The sequence below is a fragment of the Nicotiana tomentosiformis genome, chromosome 8 (genome assembly GCF_000390325.3).
Source record: "Nicotiana tomentosiformis chromosome 8, ASM39032v3, whole genome shotgun sequence".
Classification (NCBI taxonomy): domain Eukaryota; kingdom Viridiplantae; phylum Streptophyta; class Magnoliopsida; order Solanales; family Solanaceae; genus Nicotiana; species Nicotiana tomentosiformis.
In genome coordinates this window covers 7,280,352-7,306,121 of record NC_090819.1, presented here as the reverse complement: position 1 = coordinate 7,306,121, position 25,770 = coordinate 7,280,352, and the positions used below count along the sequence as shown (strand labels likewise).

Sequence of the window (25,770 nt, the reverse complement as noted above, 5' to 3'; positions counted from 1 at the left end):
AAAACTTATAGATGAAAGATGTATATTTTGAAGGACTTGATTAATTGGATGTACTTGTGTTTATTATTCGTTTGAGCAATATTTATGGTGTTCTTTTTGCCTTGATGTTTATGTCACAAGTTTATTATTGTTGCCATCACTGTTATTTATTTTTTATTATTTTTGTATGCTATATTGCACAGGTTATTTGACTAGTGAGTGTCTTGACTGTACCTCGTCACTACTCCACCGAAGTTAGTCTTGATACTTACTGGGTACCGACCGCGGTGTACTCATACTACACTTCTCCATATTTTTGTGCAGAGCCAGGTATTGGAGATATCGGATTTGTACAGAGGTTAGAGTGTGATCGCAAAGATTTAAGGTAGAGCTGCTTGACCATCGCAGTCCTTTGGAGTGTTTTCATTTTTATTGTACTGTCAACTCTTATTCGAACAGTATGGTATATTCGATCCTTGAGATAATTCCATGTATTCAGTTAAAGTTCGTGACTCAGTATTACTAGTCTTGGGAGGTGGTTATATTTGTTTTCCGCTTTTGGTTTCGATTATCTATTTAAAAAAGAATAACTCGTAATGTAATTGTAATCGGCTTACTTAGTCTTATAGACTAAGTGCTATCATGATGCATGTGGTGGGATATTGGATCGTGACAGTACATCTCTATGCCTATATGTCAATGTGTATGTGAAGTCATGAATGGCGTAATGGCGTACACCATAAGGAGAATGCATCTCTACGTATGTATGTCAAGTGTGCATGTCGAATGTAATGCAACTCAGTGATAAAACCCTTTGCATACTCTCAGAGTATCAATTCGCTCAGTCCTCCCAGTCACTCAGTCCTCACAATCACTCAGTCCTCACAGTCGCTCAGTCCTCCCAATCACTCGGCACTCGCACTCAGCAGGTACCTGCGCTCATTGGGGGTGTGTACAGACTCCGGAGGGGCTCCTTCAGCCCAAGCGCTATAACAAGCCAACCATGGCATAAATCAATAAAACATGTTGCAGCGTGCAGCCCGATCCCCTCATAAATCAATAATACCTACTGCGGCGTGCAGCCCGATCCCATCAATATCCTTACCATTAGGCCCTCGGCCTCACTCAATCATCAATCTCTCCAGTCTCTCGGGCTCACAATGTCATGAAAAATTAGCCCAAAATGATGATGTAATGTATCAACAAATGGTAACAGAGAGTGAGATATGATATGCAAATGAATGCATATGACTGAGCGTGTAATTGCAATGTAAGCAAATAACTCAACATCAGAAATGACCTCAGTGGGTCCTAACAAGATAAGCATATAGCCTATACATGGTTTCTAACATGGATCATAGCTCAATTACTCTAGCACGTAGAGATTTTATGGATACAAATTAGATTAGGTAACTACACAGTACCACAGAAATAACCGGGTCACAATTCACACGGTGCATGCCCACACGCCCGTCACCTAGCATGTGCGTCACCTCAACACCAAACACATATCATGTATATTCAAGGGTTCATACCTTCAGCACCAAGTTTAGAAGTGTTACTTACCTCGAACAAGCCAAATCCAATACCGAGCAGGCCAAGCGATGCTCCAAAAATGCCATCCCGCGCGTACCGATCTCTGAACAACTCAAAACTAGCCAAAAGCAACTCAAATACATCAAATAAAGCCAAAAAAACAAACTCAATCGATAAAGGTCGAATCTTTAATCAAAGCCCAAAATCAACCCAAAAGTCCAACTCGGGCCCGTGCCTCGAAACTCGATGAAACATATAAAATCTGACAACCCATTCAATTACGAGTCCAACCATACTAGTTTCACTCAAATCCTGCTCCGAATCGATGTTCAAAACTCAAAAACTCACTCTATGAAACTTTAGGCTAAAACCCTCAATTTCTCTTTATAATTCATAATCCAATTACCAAAAACTAAGATAGAATCACAAAATAAAATCACGAGTGAGTCAAGAATTATTACCCCAAGTCACATGGTGAATTTCCTCTCTAAAGTCGCCCAAACCGAGCTCCAAAATCCCAAAATAAGAATAAAACGACCAACCCTCTAAATTAGGCTTCTGCCCAGCGATTTTCGCTTATGTGAACCAAGGGCCACTTTTGCGGCGTTGCTTTTGCGATAAAAATCACGCTAATGCGATAACAACTAACCGGCCGAACCCTCGCACCTGCGGAACAGTATCCGCCTCTGCGACATCGCAGGTGCGAGCTCCTCTTCGCTCCTATCAAGACCCCGCTTTTGTGCCCAAACTCACCGCACCTGCGCTTTCGCAGATGCGAAGAAACCTCCACTTCTGCGGCTCCTGCTCCTAGCAGCATTCCCGCCTTTGCTATTCCACTACCTCTTTTGTGGCTCCGCACTTGCGCCCTTAGCTCCGCAGGTGCGGTCACACCAAAAGCCTAGCCAAAAATGATCCAAACGAACCGAACCTCGTCTGAAACTCCTCTGAGCCACTCGGGACCTCGTCTGAATATACCAACAAGTCTTATAATATAACACGGACCTACTCAAGGCTTCAAATCACGCATAACAACATCGAAAGGATGAATCGCACCTCAAATCAAACTTAATGACCTCTTGAACTTTCAACTTCCAAAACTCGCGCCGAAACATATCAAATCAATTCGGAATGAACTTAATTTTTGCCCACAAGTCCCAAATAACATAACTAGGCTATTCTAATTCCCGTAACTACAATCCGAATTCGATATCCATAAAGTCAGCTCCCGGTCAAACTTATGAACTTTTCAAACCTTCAAATTTCTAACTTTCGCCAATTTTCGCTGAATCCTTCTAGAAATATCCAAATACAAATCTGGGCATACGCCCGATCAAAAATCACCATCCGGTCCTAACGAAGCCCTCAAAACTTTATTCCGAGGTCAAATTCACAAAAGTTAAACTTGGTCAACTCTTCCAACTTAAAGCTTAAATCATGAAATTCATTCTTCCAAATCGATTCTGAATAACCTGAAAACCAAAATCGATGATTCACATAAGTCATAATAAATCATACAGAGCTACTCATGCTCTCAAACTACCGAGAGAAGTGAAAATATTCGAAATAACCGGTCGGATCGTTACATCCTGGTAGGAAGAAGATAAAACCCGATTAAAGTAAATAATCTCAGTCGGTTATAACATCGTGCTAATAACGTGTTATGAAATAAAATCAATATAGCAAGAGTTATGTAATTAACAAGGACTAATAATAGAAGAGAATGATAACATTAGAAGAGAGGATTTATTTCTTCGTTTCAGAGTCTATCAAATAGGTTCATCAGTGAACCTATTTATAGAAATATTTCGTTGTTACAAAACAAATCCAAAACCTGTTATGAATACATAACCAATCCAAAACTTGTTATGAATACATAACCAATCTAAAGCCTGTTATGAATACATAACCAATCCAAAACCTGTTATGGAAGACATCCATTATTGCAGGTGGATGAATCCACTTGCAGGATTTATAACAATCTTAATATTAAAATGAATAATATTTTCTCCCTCATTTTAATATTAATGTAACTGCTTGTTTGGATGGTTATTACCTATTGTATTGTATCGTATTGTTACTTTAAATATAATATTTGTTTTGATTGTTACTTAAATTTTATTTTATCGTATTGTTAAATTTGTTGTTACGTAACGACGAAAAATGCTACTTTATAGAACGACGGATTTGGTGTGGTGGCGTCGTTTCGTTGCTTTTTTCTCTTATCTTGTCCTTCCTTATTATTAAATAATCATATTTTATCTTTTATCATACTTTTTCTTAATATAATAATTCTACTATGTATCCTATTTTTTCTTAGCGTTGCAAGTTTATTCTTCATATTGTTGGTGTGTGACATCATGAAACGACGAGAAACGACACAATCTACCCAAAATATTTTATTCATCAAACAATACAATACGATACATTATGAAACAATAAGTAACTACAATCCAAACAAGTTATAAGAGATTTTACCAACTGAGAGAGACTATGATCCATAATAATGGTGTGCTCTGCATTGAACTTTCACTTAAATAATCTTTACTCTAGAGCCAGTAGTGGTTCAAACTTGAACTGTGATTACTTAATAAAATAAAGTATCACTATTTATAAATAATAATTAAGATGTTGATATGTGCTTTATTAGTGAGCACATTACGACCTTGTGTTATCTAGATTATCATGAATATTTTCTAGAATAAGCTAAATTCTCATAGACTTAACCTCCACAAATCATTACAGAATAAATGCACTCATAAGAACCGCCCCCTTATTAAGGGATCGTGCGAAGGACAATCTCTTCTCCCAAGTCCCTGAATCAGCCCCTTAAAGGCCCCTTGAGAGACCGGATAAGAACCAGAATCAGGGCCCTTCCCAAGCCGCTAAACGGCCCCTTAAACACCAATATTGAGGGATCAAGTTTGATGTTTAAGTGGAGAAAAATAAAATAATAAATCATTACCTATTATGTTTTGAAGATGAAAATTAGATTTCTCAATTATTAAGAACCAACGATTTTTGGAAAGGTTAACAAGAATAATATGTAGAATGCCAAAAGAATATGTTGTTTCCCTCTCGACTTTGGATCTTAGCACCCAAAAAGTCTGTCTGTACAAACAATCTAGGCCTGTATTTGGAGTTTCCCTTTCAAACAGGACCTCGAGATGCAAGCTATGGAAGTACTGTTAGGTAGGAAGCGAGCTTCTACTTCATTGGGTGTCTGATAAAAATGTGGGCTTCCAACTGAGATTCACGAAGAGAAGAGAGGACCGGACTTCACAATCTGTGTCGAGCCTATGAAAGAGTATGCCTGAGTGGAATCACTCCGTCTACTAGACCAACCAAGAAAGAGTCTAGTGGACTATATTCGCCCGTGGAGAGGCATTTCAGTGACCCAAAAATCACAATTTAGTGATAATATTACTCAATTTGAATTTTAGTGGTTTATTAATTTGATTTGGATGATAAGTTCTAAAACTTTTTATTTACAAAAAGAGAAATATAAGAAAGGTGGTGCATTACAATATTACATTCCTTCGGTTGGGTTGGTTGGGCCGGGTTCGCACCAATCGGGTCAGCCCATCGTTATGCAACGGCCCGTCGGCTCCCCCAGAGCCTGACCGGTGACCACTTTACTGTTTACTCTCTTACAGTTTTTCTCTCTCTACCCTCCGTTTCGATTTAATCTCTCTCCTTTCCACCTCTGCTGCGACAACCACCGTTGTCCACCGCCGTCCTCCGTTGCATCAGAAAACTGTCTGAGATCGGCGAATCTCTGAGTTCGTAGCTGCATTTGACAGTAACGGAGCAAGAAGAAAATGAGCACAGTTCCGAAAGAGACAATAGAAGTGATAGCACAAAGTATAGGTGTAAGCAATTTATCTCCAGATGTCTTGCCTGCTCTCTCCGCTGATGTCGAATACCGTATTCGGGAGATTATGCAGGTACTTACCTCATTTTACACACACAAAACACACACTTATTAGGGAAAAGCTATTATTTGGATAATTTGCTCTTAGAAACTACTTTTGAAGCATAAGCGTGGTCAAATTTTGACTTTTGAAGTTATCGCGCATGTAAAAGTTTACACACACTCAAGCACACAGTGTGTGTGTGTATATACACACAATAACACACTTGGAAAAAGCTAAATTATGGATAGTTAGATCTTTGAGATCACTTTTGAGGTTATGGAGCATGTAATTTGCGTAAAATTTTGTTTGATAATTTAGGAAGCTATTAAATGTATGCGTCATTCGAAGAGAACGACCTTATCTACTGATGATGTGGATGCTGCACTCAGCTTGAGAGGCGTAGAGGTACCTCTTCTGTTTTTATACCAGCCAATTTGTGTATTAGTATATGTATTAATAGAGGCGTATCTACACTCTAACCTATGGGTTCATGGGAACTCAGTAACTTTGATTCGGACTGTATGTATTAAGAAATCCACTAAGTATCCACAAAAATTTGATTGTGAACACATAAACATCAAATTTTGGCTCTGTTTAATATATAGGTTATAGCTGATCGATCTTGTTTGACATTGTGGTTTAATTGATTGTTCTTTAATGTATCTGTTGCATTGAGCAGCCAATATATGGTTTAGCTTCTAGAGATCCGTTAAGGTTCAGAAGAGCAGCTGGACACAAGGATTTGTTCTACATTGAAGAGAAGGATGTAGAGTTAAAAGATGTAAAGAACTTTGATATGTTTCAGTACCAATCTTAGTTTGTGAATTTATTGAACTGATGCTCATAGTATAAGTTGATGTGTTTTCTGGTCTAGGTGATCGAAGCTCCTTTGCCTAAAGCACCGTTAGACACTGCTATTGTTGCCCATTGGTTAGCTATAGATGGAGTACAGCCTGCTATTCCTGAAAACCCTCCGCCTGAAGGTCCGTATTTTAGCTGCAGTTAGTTTGTCCTGATGTTTTAACATTTGTTTCACTTTAGTCATATGAAAACAAGTTTGCCATGCGTATTGTTCTTTTCCTACTGATTCTTATGTCTATTCTGCCTCCTGGTTTGAAAACTTTTTCTTTCCCCCGTGACTACTAAGAAATGAGGTATAAGTACTAGTTAAAATTTGTATATAATGCTATTTCAATATGCCAGAGAGTCAGACTAACTTATTAATTTGTCGCAGCCTTTGCTATGCCCTCTGATAATAGGAAGACCGAGTATAAGGAGGATGGAGTTCCTGTTGATATTAAAGTACCTGTTAAGCATGTTCTATCCCGTGAGCTCCAGGTATTACAATAACTGTACCAAAATGTTTGTATCCTTTTTGACCATCCAAAAAGATTCAATCCTTATGCCTTGGTGTGTTTTTTTTGCAGCTCTATTATGACAAAATTACAGAGCTTACTTTGAATAGATCAAATCCTCTTCTCTTTAAAGAAGCTCTAGCAAGCTTAGCAACGGACTCAGGGATTCATCCTTTAGTTCCTTACTTTACATATTTTGTTGCTGATGAGGTAATTGTAAGCCAATTTAAGCCCAGTTCATAACATTAGTGGGTGATGGACAATGATGTAATGATAGTTTGTTACATGTCAGGTTGCTCGGAAATTGAACAATTTTCCTCTCCTTTTCTCTTTGATGCGGCTAGTCTGGAGCCTTCTCCAGAATACACAAATACATATGGAACCATATGTGAGTCTATTGCTGATATCTTGGTTGCCACATCTTACTTGAAAAGCACGTTTAGGATAATGTATGAAATTCTGTGTTGATGATTGGACTCGTTAAACCTTAACGTTTATGAAAATGGCTTAAAAATGACAGCAGAAAAGGGAAGTACATGCCCGTTGAGGAAAGAGATAGAGTTTAATTGCACTAATTAAAGATTCTCAAAAAAAGGTGCATTAATTTATTTCTTTAGTTTGAATAAGCTTTTTTTAATTTACTTTGTTCATTAGGGTAGTGTTGTATACATAATGGAAAACTAGGCTTTGGCCTCAGCCATGCAGTTTTGATTCGTGGGGTATCTAGTTATGTCGTGGTTGGTCTGATGATTTCTCTTTTGTGTCACTTTTTATTCTTAATTTATGTATTTTGGTGAATTCATCTCCAGCTGCACCAGTTGATGCCTTCTATATTGACATGCCTTGTTGCAAAAAGGCTGGGAAACAGAATTTCTGACAATCATTGGGAACTTAGGGACTTCTCAGCAAAGTTGGTTGCTTTAATATGCAAGAGGTAAGGATCACTAGTTCTCACATTTAGAAGCTACAGAAAGTATACATCTGCGTCACTGGCTGTTGCTTCTATGTTGATTCTCCCATTTGACTTTTCAAAATCAAGCTATTATCTCTAACTGGATTCCGCCATTATGTGTTGGGCTTGGCCTTTGTTTTCCCTTTTACTTTTTGCCACCCCCAATGAGAAGGGGATTGTTAATGGCTGCTAGTGCATGTATCTGTATAGTTGTTGGCAATTGCAACACTATACTTCTATTTCGTGCTTCGTAGACTGTATTTCGCTAATGTTTCAGTTCTTTGATATTGGTAATCTTTCCATATTTATCAACTGGTGCTGTATTATTCACAAGTGAAAGTTGTGCTGTATTATTCACAAGTGAAAGTTGTGCAGACATGGTCATATGTACCACAATCTCCAGCCACGTGTCACCAGGACTTTGTTGCATGCTTTTCTGGATCCAACTAAGGCGCTGTCTCAACATTATGGAGCAATACAAGGGCTAGCAGCTCTTGGACCTGGTGTGGTATCTCCTTGTTCTCTCTGTACTTTCTTTCCTTCTAAATTTTGACGTGTAAGCAATTGGTGATATATTTTAAATTTGTAGGTTCGCCTACTTGTGCTGCCAAATCTTGAGGTTTATTTGCAATTGCTAGAGTCCGAAATGCAGCTTGAGAAGCAAAAAAATGAAATGAAGAGGCTTGAAGCTTGGCGTGTATATGGAGCCTTGATGGTTAGTTGTCTTGAATGGTTAATGATTTTTACCTCCATTATTTTGTCCAATTATTTCTATGTGATACTGAACATAGCTAAATGTCTTTTCTAACTTTTATTGTTAGATATTTTGGCATTACTGCAATTAACTCTTCTAATTATGTACAGTGTGCTGCTGGTTTATGTATCTATGAGCGCTTCAAGTTGCTTCCTGCTTCATTATCTCCATCTACTCGCACATTCCTGAAGAATAAATGGAAAGTCTCAACTACATTGTCAAGTATGTCCTCTTTGTTTTACTTATTCCATTCTTTCACAAAGAGGAATCTATAACGCCGACTCTGTAACTACAAATTTTAGTTCTTCCTTCTTGTGAACTTTTGCGTAATGCTGTCTGTTAAATATGTTCTGCCTCTTGGAGTGTCAATTAGAAATGGTTCCAAGATAGATATGATCAGTATGACAGGTTTCTTCAACTATTCTCAAAATGTGGAGAAATTTCATGCTAAATGTTGGAGGCCAATTCCTCTCACATTGCCAGTGGATACTGATCTATTAGGAACTCGTGAATCCGTCATATATCTTGAAATACTTGCTCCTGAAGTGATATAACTTATCTCTAAAGTCCCTACAACCTGTCCTGCTAGTTCTGTGTGGTCTGTCATTTGAATTCAAAGTTGAAAATCCTCTTCTGTGGATGTCTTCTTTGTCCAAGTGCTTTTACTTTAATGTCTCCTGCAATGTTTTATCTCTTCATCTTTGAATGTTAATACACTTCTATCATTATCTCTTGATTTTGTCTAGACATTCACTTACAAAATAAAATTGTGTAGACAAACGCAAAGCAAGCCTGGATAACATGATGACGCAGCCTCCACCCAAGAAATTAATGACAGACGGTCCAACAGGTTCAATGACAACAAATTCTTTGCCAGTAAGCACGCAAGGACCGGCTGGTCGATACGCTGCAACCCTGGGAGCCACGGAAACTGGTCTATCATCAGCACCACAAGGTTTGCACAACGAGAATATGCCGAGAAGCAGCAGCAGAAGGGAGATGGCTGGTGTGCAAGGTCAAAAAACGTCGGCTACTCTTGATCAGGCCTGGAAGGAAGATTTGGATGTCGCGCATTTGTTGCCATCTCTGTTTGAATGTTTTGGTGAAAGGATGTTTCCATTTACCCCTTCACCGGAGTTGTCTTTCTTTCTGTGATCCATTGGAATGGGAAGGTGGCACGCAACAGTGAATGCCAACTGCGACTGTTCACTTTTACGGGTAGTACATTTTGTGTTGATGTAATATGTGCTTCTAAGCGGAAATATGAAGTTATTAGCAGCCAAATCCACTTTATTTTGTATAATAGACATAATAAAATAAAAAAGTGGTCATCTGATCTTGTATACTTCGCTTGAGTTTCCCCCCTCTTTTTTGCGAATTGTATGTCCAATATTACTTGTGATCTCTTTTAACACATTGCTGTTGACAAATTTTGATATTCAAGAATATTTATTATCTAGTACTCCCTCCGTTCACTTATATTTGGCAGGTATACTAAAAATAGATTTTCATTTTTACTTGTCACTTTACGCATATCAAGAGACAAATTTTTTTTTGAAGTTATACCCACAGTATTTATTACTCATTTCAAATCATTTTCTCAAATCCAATAAAATATGCATCAATTAATATGGGTATCATGGTAAATTATACATTTCATTTATTATTCTTAAAAGGCGTCAAAAGTCAAAACGTGACAAGTAAAAATGAACGGAGGGAGTACTAACAAAGAAAATAAACCCAAATGGCTAATAGGTCAAAACATTAGTTTTGATTTGGTATTGAGATAATTGTGATGCGAGGAAGTAACACAGAAAATAACATAGATCTACTGTATTTTAATCATATGAGAACCGTAATATACATGAGATCTGTAAAATATAACACTAACAAAACACAGAAGATCTTTGTATGGTATGTTTCTCTATTTAAATTGTAAAAGAGTGATCATTTCCTCTTAATTTTTTTCAACTCAATTATGTCACGAGGACGAGCATTTCTAAGACCTCTGAACCTGTCCAACTTTATGTGAAATTTATTGAAGTCTTGTGATGCCTCAACTCTCTGTCCAATTTTTAATTTCCCAAAAATCAATATTCCCGCTGAAAGAGAAAACTAGCTTACTATGACACCATTTCACGATTAAAACCGGATTACGTGAGATTAAAAAGCTCTTTAACATCCTGATGCTATTATTAGTATTAGAGAGCCAAATGCCAAGAATTGTGAAACATTCTCTTTCAGTAATCCGAAATATTCAATTACTTCGAATCCTTGGCACCTGCACCATAAATAATAAACAGGTGGAAAAAAAACGCCATAGGCTCGTGGTCTATCGCAAATCCAACTTTCATAGGCAACACCAGTTAGAAGAGAGATGGTCAAGTGGAGGAACAAAAGGATATACGACAAAAGTTTCAATCCCCTAGAGAAGATTCAAGGAGCATAGTTGCCTGTGCAGTTCTAGCCTTTTCTTTATACAAAATAAGCAAAAAGAAGTTTGATAGGATGGAACAAGCAGACACTAGGAAGAGAACCATGACGAACATAAATAGGAAAATCTTCGACACTGCTGAAAAATAACTCCAACCAGCCAATGCCTACTCGTTAAGCCACCCTGACGAGTTTTGCTGTGAAAAGGGGTTGTAAGGCCTTGGAGCAAAACCCGATGAGCTACCTGGAAACCCAGGTCGAGCAACTCCACCGCCGTAGATGCCACTTCTGCCTTCAGATCCCATGCTATTCATCCTACCGGGATACAACTCATCATGTGGAGCATACCGTGGCATCGCAGGCGTATTAATCCTCCCATAGGTTGGTTCAGTTGCTGGACTCAACCGCCCGTAGGGGGGATAACCAGTGCTGGCACCCGCTGTGTAGTTGCTTCTGGGACTCGAAAACTCACTACCCAGCTGCCCATAAAGGTTACCTTGCGGCCGTACATCTAACTCCCTTGCATATACCCCCCCATTCATGTGACTGGGGTATGGTCTATAACCAGGCATATCTGCACGCTCTCTCTGGTAACCCACAAACCGTTCATCTGAGGCCCTAAACGCATACTCAGGACCAGGACTAGCAGACTGAGAATATTGGTGATTTAAAGTCGAATAAGGCTCCTGCATCGGCAAGCTGTTCCTTCTTGCCATGTCACCATCCGGATGTGCCCCGTGCCCCACATACTCGGGACCAGGACTAGCAGACTGAGGATATTGGTGAGTCAAACTTGAATAAGGCTCCTCCTTTAGCAAGCTGTGCCTTCTTTCCATATCACTGTCCTGATGCACCCCATACCCTGTCTCTTGCTGTGTCTGTAATGCAGAAGCACTCTGGCCAGCAAATCGTTCATAGCGTTCCTTCTCTTCTGCCTTACAAGATGAAACCGCGTGCTGATCAGCTGACTTATGATTGGTCACGCTGGGGGAGGAATGTCGATACAGAGATCTTTTTCCAACAGATATCTCCTCTGTTGATTTTTCCACCAAATCTCTTGGACGTTTCGCTTTGGACTTGTCCTGTCTTGACTTCTCATCCAAATCATTTTGATATTTGCTTTTATCCTGACTCTCTTTCATCGACTTCTCATCAAATTTGTTCTTGCTTTTATCCTGATTCCCTTTCATCGACTTCTCAACAGATCTGTTCTTCGCATGGCCCAGGCTATCACCTTCTTTGCCACTGTTATTCTGCGATCTCTCCCTGTATTCTTGGTGCTGATGTCGCTTCTTATCCTTGAAATCAATATCATCACCGATCCTCGTCGACTCAACATCATCACCATGTTCCACCGAACGAGGGACAGGTGTGTGGGAGCAATTTTCTTCTAATTTATCTTGTATCTTGGACGGGTGGCCATACTGTTGAGCAATTGCTTTATGTTCGGCTGTCCAATCAGGGCGACTCCAAAGATAAAGTGGTGGTGCACTCACATTCCAGTCCTCCATTTGTTTGTTATTTGCATCAACAGAACCAGGCAAATAGAATGACTGGAAAAGAATAAGGATGAGCCACCAGACAGTTTACTTGTTTATATTCTCAATACCAATACATATTCATTCTTAATACCAATCACAAGAATGGTGAGAAACAGTTTACCTTCCCACTAAGCAACGCATCATCCTCCCAAATTAGATCATATGGATACCCTTTTTTTACATCTAACCTGGTTCCAATACAAACAATTTATCAAAATCGGAAAGAGAAAGGCAAGAAAAGAAGTTCACACAAATAAAAGAGATGCAAAATACCTTTCTGTCTCTTTTGGAACAATGAGGATAAGAAGCTTTGGCCTAAACCGTAGTGCTTTATCAATAAATTTGTTAGCAAGAGCAGCATTGACCCCAAAAGGAGGGTTCAGCCCCATGATCTACACCAAGGGATAAAAAATGTAATTCCACGCAACATGTGGTGAAAACCAATGAATTTTGGTGCCTGGCATATATCTGTGAATGTTGTGCTCTAAGAAAAAATATTTCCTACCAACTTCGATCCTGGTGGCAATTCATTAGGCCCTACTTTCATCCAATCCCTCTTCTCAAAATTAAAATCATTCTGCAGGAAGGACAAAGAACGACAATAAGTAACGTAATGTGCCAAACACCTAAAGCATATAGAAAGTCACTTGTCAAAGCAATCAACGTCTGACATCATTTCTTCAAGCATTCTCCTCCATGCTAAAAAGATTCCGACCTACGTGTTTGTATAACTTCCACCAGAAATGTGCACATACTAAACAAGGAAAAACATTCACCTTTGGTTTGAATAAATCATAATTCTTATATGAGCAATCCTTCCCCATCTCATCCAGCTTGTTTTTCATGAGGCAGCTGAAATCATTGGAACCGCAACAGAAATCCACAATCTGCTCAACAAACAACAAAAACGTTAAATCCATTGCCTGCTAAACCAAAGAAGATTCCCTGAGCTTAGAAGCTTTAGAAATCATAATAACATGATCCTGATTCCTGGCAGATATATAAGTCAAACGTAATTAGAGTTCAACGAATCATTTTCCGAAGTACAACAGAGGCAGACACAGATGATTGTGTTTCTAAACAGGTGAGGTTTCTCATGGATCACATTAAATGCATGAACAAGGGTCTACATAAATCCAACCCAGATTCCACACTGCATTACATGTTATCCAAATTGTGCATGGATGTTGCCATAACTTCTAGATAAAGGAGGGTCATGTTGTCCAGTGTGATCCCATAAGTGGGGTCTAGGGAGGGTGGGATGTACGCAGACCCTACCCCTACCTTGTGTGAGGTAGAAAGGTTGTTTCCGAAACAGGGTTGAAAAATACAAGAGTAAAAAAAAACTTAGATGAAAATACTAAAGAAAGAAACATAATGACAGTAAAGTAGTAACGATACCCAAAGTAGAAGAAACAATCGTAGTAATACATATTAAGATAATTATTATTATAATTATAATAATAATAATAATAACAATAATAACAACAACAATAGTAATAATACTGATACAGACAAGAGGGAGCATATAAGGTGCTCTAAACTAGAATCATACTCTCCCATAGAAAAAAAAAGAAATCGCTCGACTACCTACTAATCTTCTACCCTAATCCTCGACCTCCATGCTCTCCTATCTAAAGTCATGTACTCGGTGAGTTGAAGATGTGTCATGTCCTGTCTAATCACCTCTCCCCAATTCTTCCTCAGACTACCCCTACCTCTTTTTATACTTGTCACTGCCAACCTCTCGCACCTCCTCACTAGGGCATCCGTGCTCCTATTCACATGCCCGAACCATCTCAGTCTCGCTTCCTCCATCTTGTCCACTACATAGGCCACTCCCACCTTGCTCTGTATATCTTCATTCTTAATCTTATCTCTCCTAGTATACCCACACATCCATCTAAGCATCCTCATTTCCGCTACTTTCATCTCATACATAAAATCAAACATAATAGCAAAAATTCGAGCATGCCATTTCCACCACTAATGAGCAAGACTAACTCTAACCATATTATGTTCATGCCAAAATAAAAGATCTCCTCTTGCACACATTCCAAAGTACACCGAGAAGCATGTGAGTATTCCTACTCTAAGTTAAATCAAATTTCCCAAACATTATGGTTAACTCAAACTGCACTTTTTGTCACTCAAATAGAAGAATAGGTTCAACAAACTTTTAATCCCCAGGGAGTCGTTAAATTTGACCGTAGTGTAGTTAAACACTATAAGTTGCAAGAACTTGAAAACAAGATTCGCTCTACCTTGATATTGGGATGATATTGTGCCTTTGTTCCCAAAAACAAAAAAGGATCCACATAGACTATTTCACAAGAACTTCAAGAAGAGTGAATTGAATTATCCGCGGGTGCTGAATTGCAGGCTATTCCTTACATCTAAAAAATGAGGAGAAAGATATGTAAAAATTACTTGACTAATTGGTCCATGTACCTCACTTGCCTGATAATATACTTTAGACAGGCTTCAAAAGAAATTTGTAACTAATCCAGGCTAAAGGAAGAATGACATAAGCCAACAAAGGACAACAGGAGCCCCAAATAAGTATCAGAAGGTTAATAACTTTTTCTCTTGTCTTTTGACCCCAGCCAAGTGGGGAAAGCCACTTCACCGCACTAAAAATTGCCCCCAAGATCATAATAGTAACACCCATCTAACAGATGAATTGAATGCAGATAATAAATTACAGGAACTTGAGACACTTTTAACCATGTGTGATGTCATTCTATATAAAATAACAACTACGCCTCAATCCCGAACAAGTTGGAGTCGGCTATATGAATCTTCACTTCTTTCTTTAAGTTTAACTCATATCATCATCATAACATATAAAATATTCCCCTATAAAAATGTTATTATAGCAGAATAACAATGAACAAAGTTGGAGGATTATAACCAATCTACACAACAGAAAAAAATTGTTGTAGTCAAGTTGGTAACTAGGTTTCCATTCATAAAACGTAAGGCCAGTACAGACTCCTACCATATCACCTTCTCGAACATACCAATGAAGCATATCGACAATCTGCATAATAGAAGCATACTATTAGTTGAGTAAAATATGGAATGTACAGACTGTGAGGATTAGACATGAAATAAGATTCAGTGAAAAATTATCATAGAGCGCGGTCAAGGAAAAATCACTGCTCAAATGATCCAGCCAGAAGGTGCACAAGTGGTACAAACCTAGAAAGGGTAATTTTTACGTTTTTCTTTTCCTTTTTTTTTGCCTTTTTTCTTCTCGTCAGCTTTTGCGAGAGGTGGGAAGCAGATAGCATTCCTTATATAATGCACTGCGATTCAAAATAAAATAGAAGGAAAAAATGATGCATTCAAAAATGGCTGCAAATACCAGAGCAGTGATGACACTCTACGGTCTGATGATTGACATGCAATAAAATGCAGTGAAAGAATATCATAGATCATGGTCAAAGAGAGATCACTGCTCAAAATTATCCAGCCAGGAAGTGCAGAAGTGAAAAAGCATGAATTTTTCTTTTTCACTTTTGGGAGAGGTGGAAAGGAGATCACATTCCTTCTATAATCCACAGCCCATTCACATAAAATAGAACGGAAAAATGATGCCTAAACTTTGGTTGCAAATTCCAGGATGGTGATGACTTAAGCTCCCGCAAAGACAAAGAGACAGCACTTGCAATGATTCTTCCAAAGTACAAAAGATACACAAATCTGCGGCATGCGTAGTTTCGGTATTCTGAACACTGAGATTGATCGTATCTCAGTCTCCAGTAGCCAACAAGAGATCCTAAATTTAGAAACATTTCAAGTGACAAGAACAAGCAGGAGTTCCTCTTTCCACAAAGTAGAAAGAAAAAAGTGAGAACACCAATGACTAACATTGTTTAAGGCAATTTACACGTCCCTGTGTAAGCCTTTTTTATTTAAGATAAGTAATATACCATCCAAAAAAGAAGCTGAGCTGAATGAGCAGCAATATCAATATGGTACAATACTCTCACTGAATAATCATCAACTGATAATGCCCTAATAAGCATGTATGTCAATCAAGTACAATTACTCCAAGGAACAACCACTGCATCTCTGCCTTAAGGCATGAACATTTTAAAACAATAATTAAGAAATGGGAAATGGATTTGTCTTAGGAGTTAACCAAGGCTTTTCAATTTGTACTTTTTCTGCATCTTCTTGATGCCTTTGATGCAACACCTTACTTCATAAAAAAAATAAGAAATGGGAAATGGAGACACCGAGCAATTTAAATGGAGATAAGCTAGCACATAATCAGATTATTTTATACTACCTTAACAAGGGGCTAAAAAGAATGCCAAATTAGTGCCCGTATTAGTAATTAGATGAGACCCCACCCCCCACCCCCCGAAAAATAAATAAATCAAAAGCCCGTACTTAATCCTCTTTCTGGCTCAATTTCTGATATCACCAGTCGGAGAGGTGAAATCGTACTCACTACAACAAATATATCTTCCGATGACAAAAAAGCTTCAAGTTCTACCTCACCTCTCTCAGCTTCTCCACTTTAGTAAAATGGCGACCAAAGGACGTGTAGCGCATTCCGTGTAAAAAGGGAGCAAGATATACTCTCAGCTTGCTCTACAAAAAAAAAATTGGTATTTATGAGAAATTTGGGGAAACAAATAGACAGAAAACAAAGGGAAGAAAAAGAAAGCAAAGTGAGGTACAGCTTTTAGCAATCACTACAATCTAGGTCTGCAAAAAATGCAATATAGAACACTTGAACCCGCTTGAACAGATAATATAGAATGTGTATACCTAGTTATGCAGAATAGATTAATGCTTCAGCACTACAAACTACCAAACAGCCATCTCAATGTGCCGAAAGAAAGCAAGCAACTAAATTGAAAGACCAGCAACCAAACTTAACATTGAAAATTCTAAATCATTTAAATAGCAGAAGCAAAGAAACCTAAGTCAATCAAACAATCAGTTCAAATAGTTATCTTGAGGTTTATTGATAGTTCAATCTGATTCAGCTGTTGACAGTGCTTATTTATCAGTATTATTGAAAATTATTTTTGAGAAAATGTCTTACTGAAATTTATATACCAGAATTAGTGCGGGGAGTGGTTGGTAAACTAAAGATTTTTTTTTTTTACAACCGCCAGCTTGCCCGCACCTTGACTAATTCAACGAGGCACCTGCTACCTCCCATCAGTACAAGTTAGGACCTTTGTCCATCGACGCTTGGACATATGGGAAGAAATCACCTAGTGTTTTTGTCTCCGCTGGGATATGAACTTGAGACCTCACAGTTCTCAACCCACTTCATTGACCACTACGCCACACCTTGGGGTGTTCGTAAACTAAAGATAATTATATAAATGATTATCAAATCAATTAAAAATAACAACTTCATAGAAGAAATGATTGGCCATTAGTTTGAGAAGTGATTCTCACACGAAACAACCAGATACCGAATTATTTGGATAAGGCAACCAAAAAAACAATTACAAACTAATTTAAGCAAAGGCTGATTCGATGCCATGAAACGATCTAAATCATCGAAGTAACTAAGCCTTTTGAGAGTGAGGAAGGAAGGGAAATATCCGGAGGTGTTTACAATGATAGTAGAGAAAGATACAAGATCTGTAGTGAGACATATGTGTCCTTTTCATTTTTCTCTCTCTACCTTCACACATTCCCCCACCCAGGGGCTAGTGAGCATATCTTTACTTTTGGACAGTGTTTTTGAGAGCGAAGAGCAAAAACGTGACGGGCTCACTTCGCTTAAAGCGTGAAGCATGCGCTACTTTGAAGTGAAGAGCATTTTATTTTTAAAAAAAAAAAAATTGCACAGATTAGTAAGATAACTTAGTAAAAAAAAACTCCACAAAAATATTATATAAGCAAATGTTTCAATTTATAAACAAAAAAGTGAACAACCAAAAATCCTCCATAGCACAAGCAAAATCAAAACCAAAACATAAATGGATCAACATACTACTCTTCATTTTAAAAAATGGATAAAAAGAAAAGAAATAATTAATCAATTTATAAGCAATTAGTAATAATTGAAAGTAGAAGCAGCCAGCTCAAAAACAGGGGGGGAAAACAGAGAAAACAGAGAAAAGGGAAAAAAGAAAATTAAAACTGTAAATAAGCTGCTAGTAGCAGCAAAAATAAAGAAAAGAACAAAAGATTGTTGCCATTAACCCCAAAGAAGAAGAAGAAGAAGAAGAAGAAGGACCTCTTCTAAAAGAGTTCCCAACCTGGACTCTTCTTCTTTATTTAGTTTTTTTATTTTTTAATCCCAAACTTTCTTTTTACTATTAAGATCGCTGCTTTTTAAAGAATCGCTCGCTCCGCTTCACGTTTCAGACATGAAGCGGACGCTTCATTAACATCGGCTTGTTTCACACCCTTGAAGCGCCATGGCTCGCTTCGGTTCGCTTCATCCCTTTAAGCTATGAAGCGCTCACTTTTTACAACACTGCTTTTGGAGAATGTGTGCTTGGCTCCACAGGGGGGAGGGGAACCAGGATTGGATCAAGATCAAGGTTTGCAGTTGGTGTTGGACAGTTACTATTTTTTGAGAAAGGTAACATTTTATAAAAGAAAGCAGCACAAAGTTTGTGCTGGTAGAAGTGACAAAATACATATCCCAAAAACAGTAAAGAATTCCCCTACTACAAAAATTGACAAGGATTCTATGATATCAAGTATGGAGTCACTATCATTTACAGGTCATTCTTTACACCAATAAAGAAAAAGTACTAAACAGTTCATTTTGATTGGTGTAAGCATTTACTATATACTACAGTATTCCAGAAATACGCATAATATCACTTGCTTTTTTGTGTGAAGAGGGAAGGGGCATTGTTGATCATATCATATTGATGCTGCCTAAGGTCAAAGACAGCATATATTTAAGTTAGCATGGACAACTAAATGTTCAGACCTCAAGGAAAACTAGGATAAGCCAATTAAAAAGAAGAATGACAAGTACCCTCCACTTCATTATCTGATCAAGAAGCCCAGGCTCACAGACAGCTTTTGCATCTTCAACTTTGCCCCCTCCATCCAATATTTGCAAGGCCGCACGAATAGCCTGCAAGACATAAAATAGGTCATTTTTATTGGATGTTGCTTCAGTACATCTGGTAAAATAGGTCATACTAAAGATACTTTCAACAACAATCAGCATAAAAAATTGTTTCTCAAGTACCTCAATGGAACCTTCAACTTTCCCCAAGGTTATAGATTTGTCAAATTTTGACGAGTATGCATGTGTTGTGGGTGATATTTGCTTCATCAGTTTATCCATAGTTATGGAGGATTTAACGTCTTTCATAATAGACAAAATTCTGCATGGAATCCATGAAGGAAATCAGAACAGCATCTTATCAGTCACCGGAAACAGAAAGGAATCCATGGGCCGGGGGGGGGGGGGGGATTTTCATCCCAGAAAAGTGAATCATGATCCCACACAAATCTTATTAGACAGAAAATTAATCAATTGAAATTGCTTATTACAAGAATTACCATTAACGCTAAACAACACAAAATTCAAAAAAAAAAATGTTTAATCTAATCCTAGAAGGTCTTGGTCCAAAATCTGCTATCACTTTCAAATCCTTCAACTGGCTTTAACATATAGCAAGAGTGAAAAAAGGTGTCCTTACAACTAATGTATTCAACTAGGAAAGCCTGCCCTTCATAGAGCAACTCTCCTAGAGTTTAAACCCGAAAAACTGCAACATAACATCCCTAGGCTAAATCTTTAATGCCTTGAAATGTTTTCTCATTTTCCACTGTTTGGTTGCACAATTGGAAAATGTTTTCCTAGATATCACATTTTCCCTTCCCTAGAAAAAGTTAGGAAAACATTTTCCAAAAACTCCACCTACCCTCACATCTAACCCCAACCTCACCTCTCCCCGCCCCCTCTCCAAAAAGGCTTTTTTTTTCAAATTTCAGCTTTTTTATCTTTTCCGTCACCATCAATAACATTCATTATATTATCGCAAACCATAGTCCTGAACATAAATAAATTTGATACAAAATTATCATTTTTATAATGAACTACATGATACACTATCAGATGACCGAGAAGACGAAGCAACATCGTTACAAAATAATAAATGGTGGATTTTTTTATAAAATATAAAAGTTTGGGGCAATTTTTAAAAAATACAATAGTGATATTTTGGCCCAAAACCAGCTATTGAGCTGGTTTTGGGATTTGGCCAAAATATAGGCAAAATCTATGGCCAAACATGTGTTTGCCAAATAAAACCCAAGTTTATTTTGGCAAAATCTATGGCCAAACGGGTCCTTAGTTTTTCTGCACCACCCCCCCCCCCCCAAACCCCCACAAAAAAATACTTTTTTACCTTTTTTTTTGTATTTTTCAATTTTCTGCACCACCCACCCCAACCCCGTCAACCCCAGGCAAAAAAATATTTTATTTTATATTTTCAGTTCTGGTTTTTTCATATTTCAGTTTACAGGTTTGAAAATTTACGAGTTCCAAAGTTATGAGTTCGGAGATTTATGTGTTTGGAACTTTGCGGGTTTAGAAATTATAGAGTTACGGATTCAAAAATTTGCAGGTTCGAAAGGTTAGCGGTTCAGAAGTTTATGAAATTTGTGGGTTCGGAAGGTTGATGGTTCGAAAGTTTATGGCTTCATGTTTATTGTATCTAAATTATTTATGAATACTCTTGAGAAGTTATTTTCCTTAGCTTGGGTACCAAACACCGGAAAATGAATAAGATTGGAGTACTTGTTTTCCAAGAAAATATTTTCTTGGAAAACATTTTCCGTTATACCAAACACACCCTTAGTCTCTCAACATCCAAACTACGCTTCACTACTCTTCTTCTTTTATCTCTTCCTTGAGGAAAAAAACCTTTACACTATTATTCCACATTGATTTATTAGCAGCCTACATCTGGATAAATTTTCAAAACCATTTTAAGATGAACCCACATTTCCACCGTGTCAAAATGTATAGCTATGAGTTAAAACCCTCATCCTAAGCAAGGAAAAGGAAAAGCTGTTATATCTGTGGAACCTCAAGTGAAAATAGTTATTGACAGAGCTAGAGTGCTTCACCTGCTCTTTGCTGTAGCATCTAAAGTCTGTGAACTGCTTGTTTCCTTTTTGTCAGACTTCATGATCTTGGTTTTCCCCTCTTCACTAGACTCAACGGTTTGTGATTCCCTGCTAATGAGTGCATATAACTTTAGACCTATAGAGGCTTTACCTTCACTATTGACAGTTTTGTTGAGCTTTGCAGATGATGTCTTGTTCAAACTCTTTCTAGTAGCATCATTTACTTTTTGTCTTTTTGAAGAATCAGGTAGAGACAATCTCCCCTCTCTCTTTCTGGAAAAATCAACTTTCTCTGCCTTGGACAATTTTTCATCAGTTTTTGGTCTTTTAGCAATCACTCTGCCATTAGTCACTTCTGCAGATTTTCCTTTTAGTTTGTCCAATTCTTCCGATATTTGCTTTCCCCTCCTATGGTTTCCTGGAAATTTGATGTGATCTCTTAAAGGTGTAGCAAGCTCTTCATCAATCTCATGTTTTCTGAAGAATTTCTCAGTATAAGTCACTTGGAAAAAATTAGACTAAAGCTCACTTGAATAATACCAGCTCAGATGAAGTAAACGCAGAAGTGACATGTAAAAGAACTCACAAGCAATAAATCAAAATTCGATCTGGTATAAGACCATCCCATGCCCTTGGCATCTCCTCGTCCTCGTCCTCGTCCTCGTCCTCGTCCTCGTCATTTTCCTCTTCATCCTTGCTTTTGTCGAAAACAATTTCCCTGGCCATTTACATAAAACTCGTTACACTTGTACACAAAGTACTGTCCAGTGTCCACAAGGATATCAAGGATAAGTACTTAGGCAAGCATTTCCGATGGTATGATGTTGGACACCGTCTACACATGGCAAACTGTAACTCGGGTTTATCTTTATCTTCTCTCTGTTTACAGACACAGCACTGATGCAGAGGACAAGCGAAAGGTTCACCAGCAGCGATCTTCTTTCTGAGTTCATCAACCTTCAACTGAGCATCAGGATGAAGCAGTTTGGCAACACAATCTGGGTGGTAAAAATGGCCACAAGTTGCATTAACGCAACGGAAGACCTGAAAACCATACCCAAAATTTGACTTAATCATATCCATGGAAAAACTGCAATTTAAAGCACAAACTCGAAAATAATATCAAGAGCACAGATATGCACTTATAATTGCTTTCTTAACGAAATAGAATCATACATGCAACTAAATGCAACTCCTGGTGCGCATGAGGAGCAAGAATGAATATAATGAAAGGACACCAGTTTTTACACACAGAAAGAAGTAGCTCCAATATTAAGTACCCCTCAGTCCAGATATCACACACCGGGCTTTTCAGAAGAAAAATGCTGGGACAATGCAATTAGTGCATGTACTAAAAGAGTGAAAACGGTCGTATCCGTAGAGAATATTTTCAGTGGCATTGCAGGCATATCCAGAAATCAATGGGGGCTATAACAGTTGGATTAACCAGTTGTAAGTCTTAATTCAATATAAAGGAATTCTTTGCATATATTGACTATATGCTATGATCATGTACTACATCTATACGCACTATTTTTCCATATTGATTGTCAACATTCAACAGTAGCAGATGGCTGAACATCTTCAGACAATTATACTATTCTAGCAGGTCTTGCAGGTTTGTTCGTACCTCCGCATGAGATGATTGATCAGAAGAACCTAACTCCCCACAAGCATAGCACTGGTGCTGCTGATATTCACAATTTTTACAATAGAAATCTTGATATTTCATTGCCTGGAAGGGAAAAACTTGTATTAGTAGGAAGCAATATGCTAAGCAGAGATGAAAATAAAGTTCACTAGAAGGAACGAAATTCAGGCAGACTTTGACATACCCTAACTTGAGCCTTGGTAAATCCAAGAGACTCACACTGAGATTGAGCACCATCTTCCACAGTAGCATGAAATGACCTCAAGCACTTTCCATCGCAACTGGTTTGGATCACAAGAGGCATATTATTTGGAGAAGCAGAAAAAAGCCACTAGTAATTACGCTTTAAGATGATAATAAGCAATTCAGAACCAAAATTAACCACCTCAGAAAAGAGAGAACTGGGATTTACTACATACTACTATCAGGTAGATACAGAATTTGAAATTGCAAAAGTTCTCAGGAGAAGTAGGTGCAAACAAAAATGTCAATTTGATACCACTAAAACAAACTAAGAAAAACTCAACAAAGACCTAGGAGCCAGAACATGTAAACTTCAAACACAGATGAATGCACTATATATTCAGTTGGACACTGGACTGCAGAGCTTATCTTTCTGTTCTTTATAGTTATGGAACCAAATAAGCTGACCAAACAACCTGAATCAATAATCTACACCTATGTACAAATTTGTATTGGGGAACAAATACAACATTAACAATGGAACATTTAAAAAAGAAAATCAGATAAGACGAAAACATTTGGCAAACTAAACTTAGTTCAACTAAGCGAGCGCAGATTCAAGGAAAAAATACAACATAAGCTGGACATCAGAGTTGTCTTTCTGGAAAGATAAGGACTCAGCACATACCAAAGAAGTTCACCACCATCATCACATATTGCGCAGAGAGATTCGAAGTGATTGTAATCATCTTCTTCATCATCATCATCATTGTCATCTATGATCTCATCGACTATAAACTCGGATATTGACCCAACCTGCCAAAATAAACAAAGCACAAGCTCAAAAAGAACGCCCGATGTTCTGTTTCTCAACTCCTGCTTTCCTACCTTAGAAAAGCAAGGGAAAGAATATGTACAACCTCATCAACTAGTTTCTTCTTCTTAGGCTTCTCCTCCAAAAATGTAAGTAAAACCTGCATAAAATAAGATCAGTTCACTTTTTGCTATAAACTATAAAGATGTGAAATAAATGAGAAGAGAAAAAGAAAGAAAAACAGATTCCAAAAGGAAAAAGGAGAAACTCAGGCCAAAAAGGAACAACCTGATCTAGAGTACTTTATTCCGTCTCAAGTCAGACATTGGTTAATTCAGTTTATGAGAGAAAGAAAGAAAAAGAATTATGTATATTTATGGGATACACTAGAAGTACTTTTTTGGTTTGCGACTTACCAGCCTTGAACTCTTGGCCTAGTGTTGAAGAGAAAACTCCCTCAAACACTATGACAAAGAGAAAGTACTTCAAGTAAGGATATGTGAATAGAAAGTTAAATGGGCCGTCATCACATAAAATACTCCCCTTCTCCCAATTTATATGACTCTCTCTCTATTTTGAATGTCACCCGGTGTATGACCATATCTTATTATTCCTATATAAAACTCACAATTTTCTAGAACTCAAGTTCATTAACCTATATGATGTCTTCTCTGTAAACCTAACTATCCAACCGTCACTAAAATATTTTCTTTTATCGACACTGATGTAGTAATAGATATGTTAAATCAACTCCTAAACTTCGTGCGTACTCAAATAGGGTCATGTAAAAATGTAACTGAAGGGTTCCGTTTTAAGGAGACTTGTGAATGAAAATTCAAAAACAAATATGTAACGGCAATGGCCGATGAGAAAATACTTTTGACTCTCGAAGTAAGCATGCCATCTTTTTCTTCTTTCTTTTTTTTTTTTTTTTTTTGGGGGGGGGGGGGGGGGGGCGGTAGTATCACAATATTAATATTGTGATACCACCAAGTCAATAGATATCATACTCCAATTGAGTGAACCTCTTTTTGGAAGTTTCAAGGTTCACTTTTTTACATAAAAGGTTTAAATATATCTTTTAAATTGTGGTGAATTCCAGAGACTGATAGCACGTTTGGTCGTACTTCTAAAATCAACTACTTTGAAAAGTGCTTTTCAAAAAAGTACTTCTATTGAGAAGCAATTTGTGTTTAGCTAATTAATTTGAGAAGCACAAGCTTTGAAAAGGTGCTTCTAAGTGTATTTTTCAAAAAAGTACTTTTGGGGAGAAGCAGCATTTTTTCTACTTCTCAAAAACTACTTATGTTTCTACTCAAAAGCATTTTTTTTTCCTTCTAAAAGCTTGGCCAAACACCTTAACTTTTGGAAGGAAAAAAAAGCACTTTTGGCCCAAAAAGAACGACGCCAAAACTAGCTATATGGCTCTGATTTAACAAAACTTCTTTTACCTCATCTATTACATAAAAAGTACTTGAGACCTCCCCTTTAGTTAATAGAGTCCCCAGTAAAAAGCTTTCCTTGGCCACTTTCCTTAAATGGCAAATTTTTCTTCACCTAACAGT

General features: G+C 37.7%; 2 protein-coding genes across 3 annotated transcripts in view; one reads left to right on the top strand and one right to left on the bottom strand.

The window, feature by feature from the left end:
* Positions 1 to 5,133: 5,133 nt before the first annotated feature.
* On the top strand, positions 5,134 to 9,952 carry LOC104107742 (transcription initiation factor TFIID subunit 6-like). Its single transcript, XM_009616623.4, has 12 exons — positions 5,134 to 5,459; positions 5,748 to 5,834; positions 6,109 to 6,210; positions 6,304 to 6,412; positions 6,664 to 6,767; positions 6,857 to 6,994; positions 7,077 to 7,172; positions 7,594 to 7,718; positions 8,112 to 8,244; positions 8,326 to 8,451; positions 8,601 to 8,712; positions 9,266 to 9,952. The coding sequence occupies exons 1-12, from the start codon at positions 5,334 to 5,336 to the stop codon at positions 9,643 to 9,645; spliced, it is 1,638 nt and encodes a 545-aa protein (XP_009614918.1). The 5' UTR covers positions 5,134 to 5,333; the 3' UTR covers positions 9,646 to 9,952.
* Positions 9,953 to 10,823: 871 nt separating this feature from the next.
* Positions 10,824 to 25,770, bottom strand: part of LOC104107748 (protein ENHANCED DOWNY MILDEW 2) — a 19,254-nt gene continuing 4,307 nt past the window's right edge. For both annotated transcript variants that reach the window (XM_033659092.2, XM_009616631.4), the window contains 16 exons: positions 24,312 to 24,365; positions 24,080 to 24,207; positions 23,393 to 23,489; positions 23,188 to 23,292; positions 22,354 to 22,601; positions 22,144 to 22,275; positions 21,558 to 22,034; positions 19,666 to 19,804; positions 19,447 to 19,548; positions 16,980 to 17,072; positions 15,466 to 15,507; positions 13,241 to 13,351; positions 12,970 to 13,041; positions 12,738 to 12,856; positions 12,586 to 12,652; positions 10,824 to 12,476 (listed from right to left, as the gene is read on the bottom strand). In XM_033659092.2, the coding sequence (XP_033514983.1) occupies positions 11,091 to 12,476; positions 12,586 to 12,652; positions 12,738 to 12,856; positions 12,970 to 13,041; positions 13,241 to 13,351; positions 15,466 to 15,507; positions 16,980 to 17,072; positions 19,447 to 19,548; positions 19,666 to 19,804; positions 21,558 to 22,034; positions 22,144 to 22,275; positions 22,354 to 22,601; positions 23,188 to 23,292; positions 23,393 to 23,489; positions 24,080 to 24,207; positions 24,312 to 24,365 (3,372 nt within the window). In that variant the 3' untranslated portion in view covers positions 10,824 to 11,090. The remainder of the gene's footprint in view (positions 12,477 to 12,585; positions 12,653 to 12,737; positions 12,857 to 12,969; positions 13,042 to 13,240; positions 13,352 to 15,465; positions 15,508 to 16,979; positions 17,073 to 19,446; positions 19,549 to 19,665; positions 19,805 to 21,557; positions 22,035 to 22,143; positions 22,276 to 22,353; positions 22,602 to 23,187; positions 23,293 to 23,392; positions 23,490 to 24,079; positions 24,208 to 24,311; positions 24,366 to 25,770) is intronic.

What these genes read in the sequence shown, in the direction of transcription:
- LOC104107742 (XM_009616623.4), top strand. Translation starts at nt 5,334, where the DNA reads ATGAGCACAGTTCCGAAAGAGACAATAGAAGTGATAGCACAAAGTATA. An exon ending in AAATACATATGGAACCATAT is followed by an intron (nt 7,173 to 7,593) that starts GTGAGTCTATTG and finishes ATTCATCTCCAG; the next exon opens with CTGCACCAGTTGATGCCTTC. An exon ending in AGTCTCAACTACATTGTCAA is followed by an intron (nt 8,713 to 9,265) that starts GTATGTCCTCTT and finishes AAAATTGTGTAG; the next exon opens with ACAAACGCAAAGCAAGCCTG.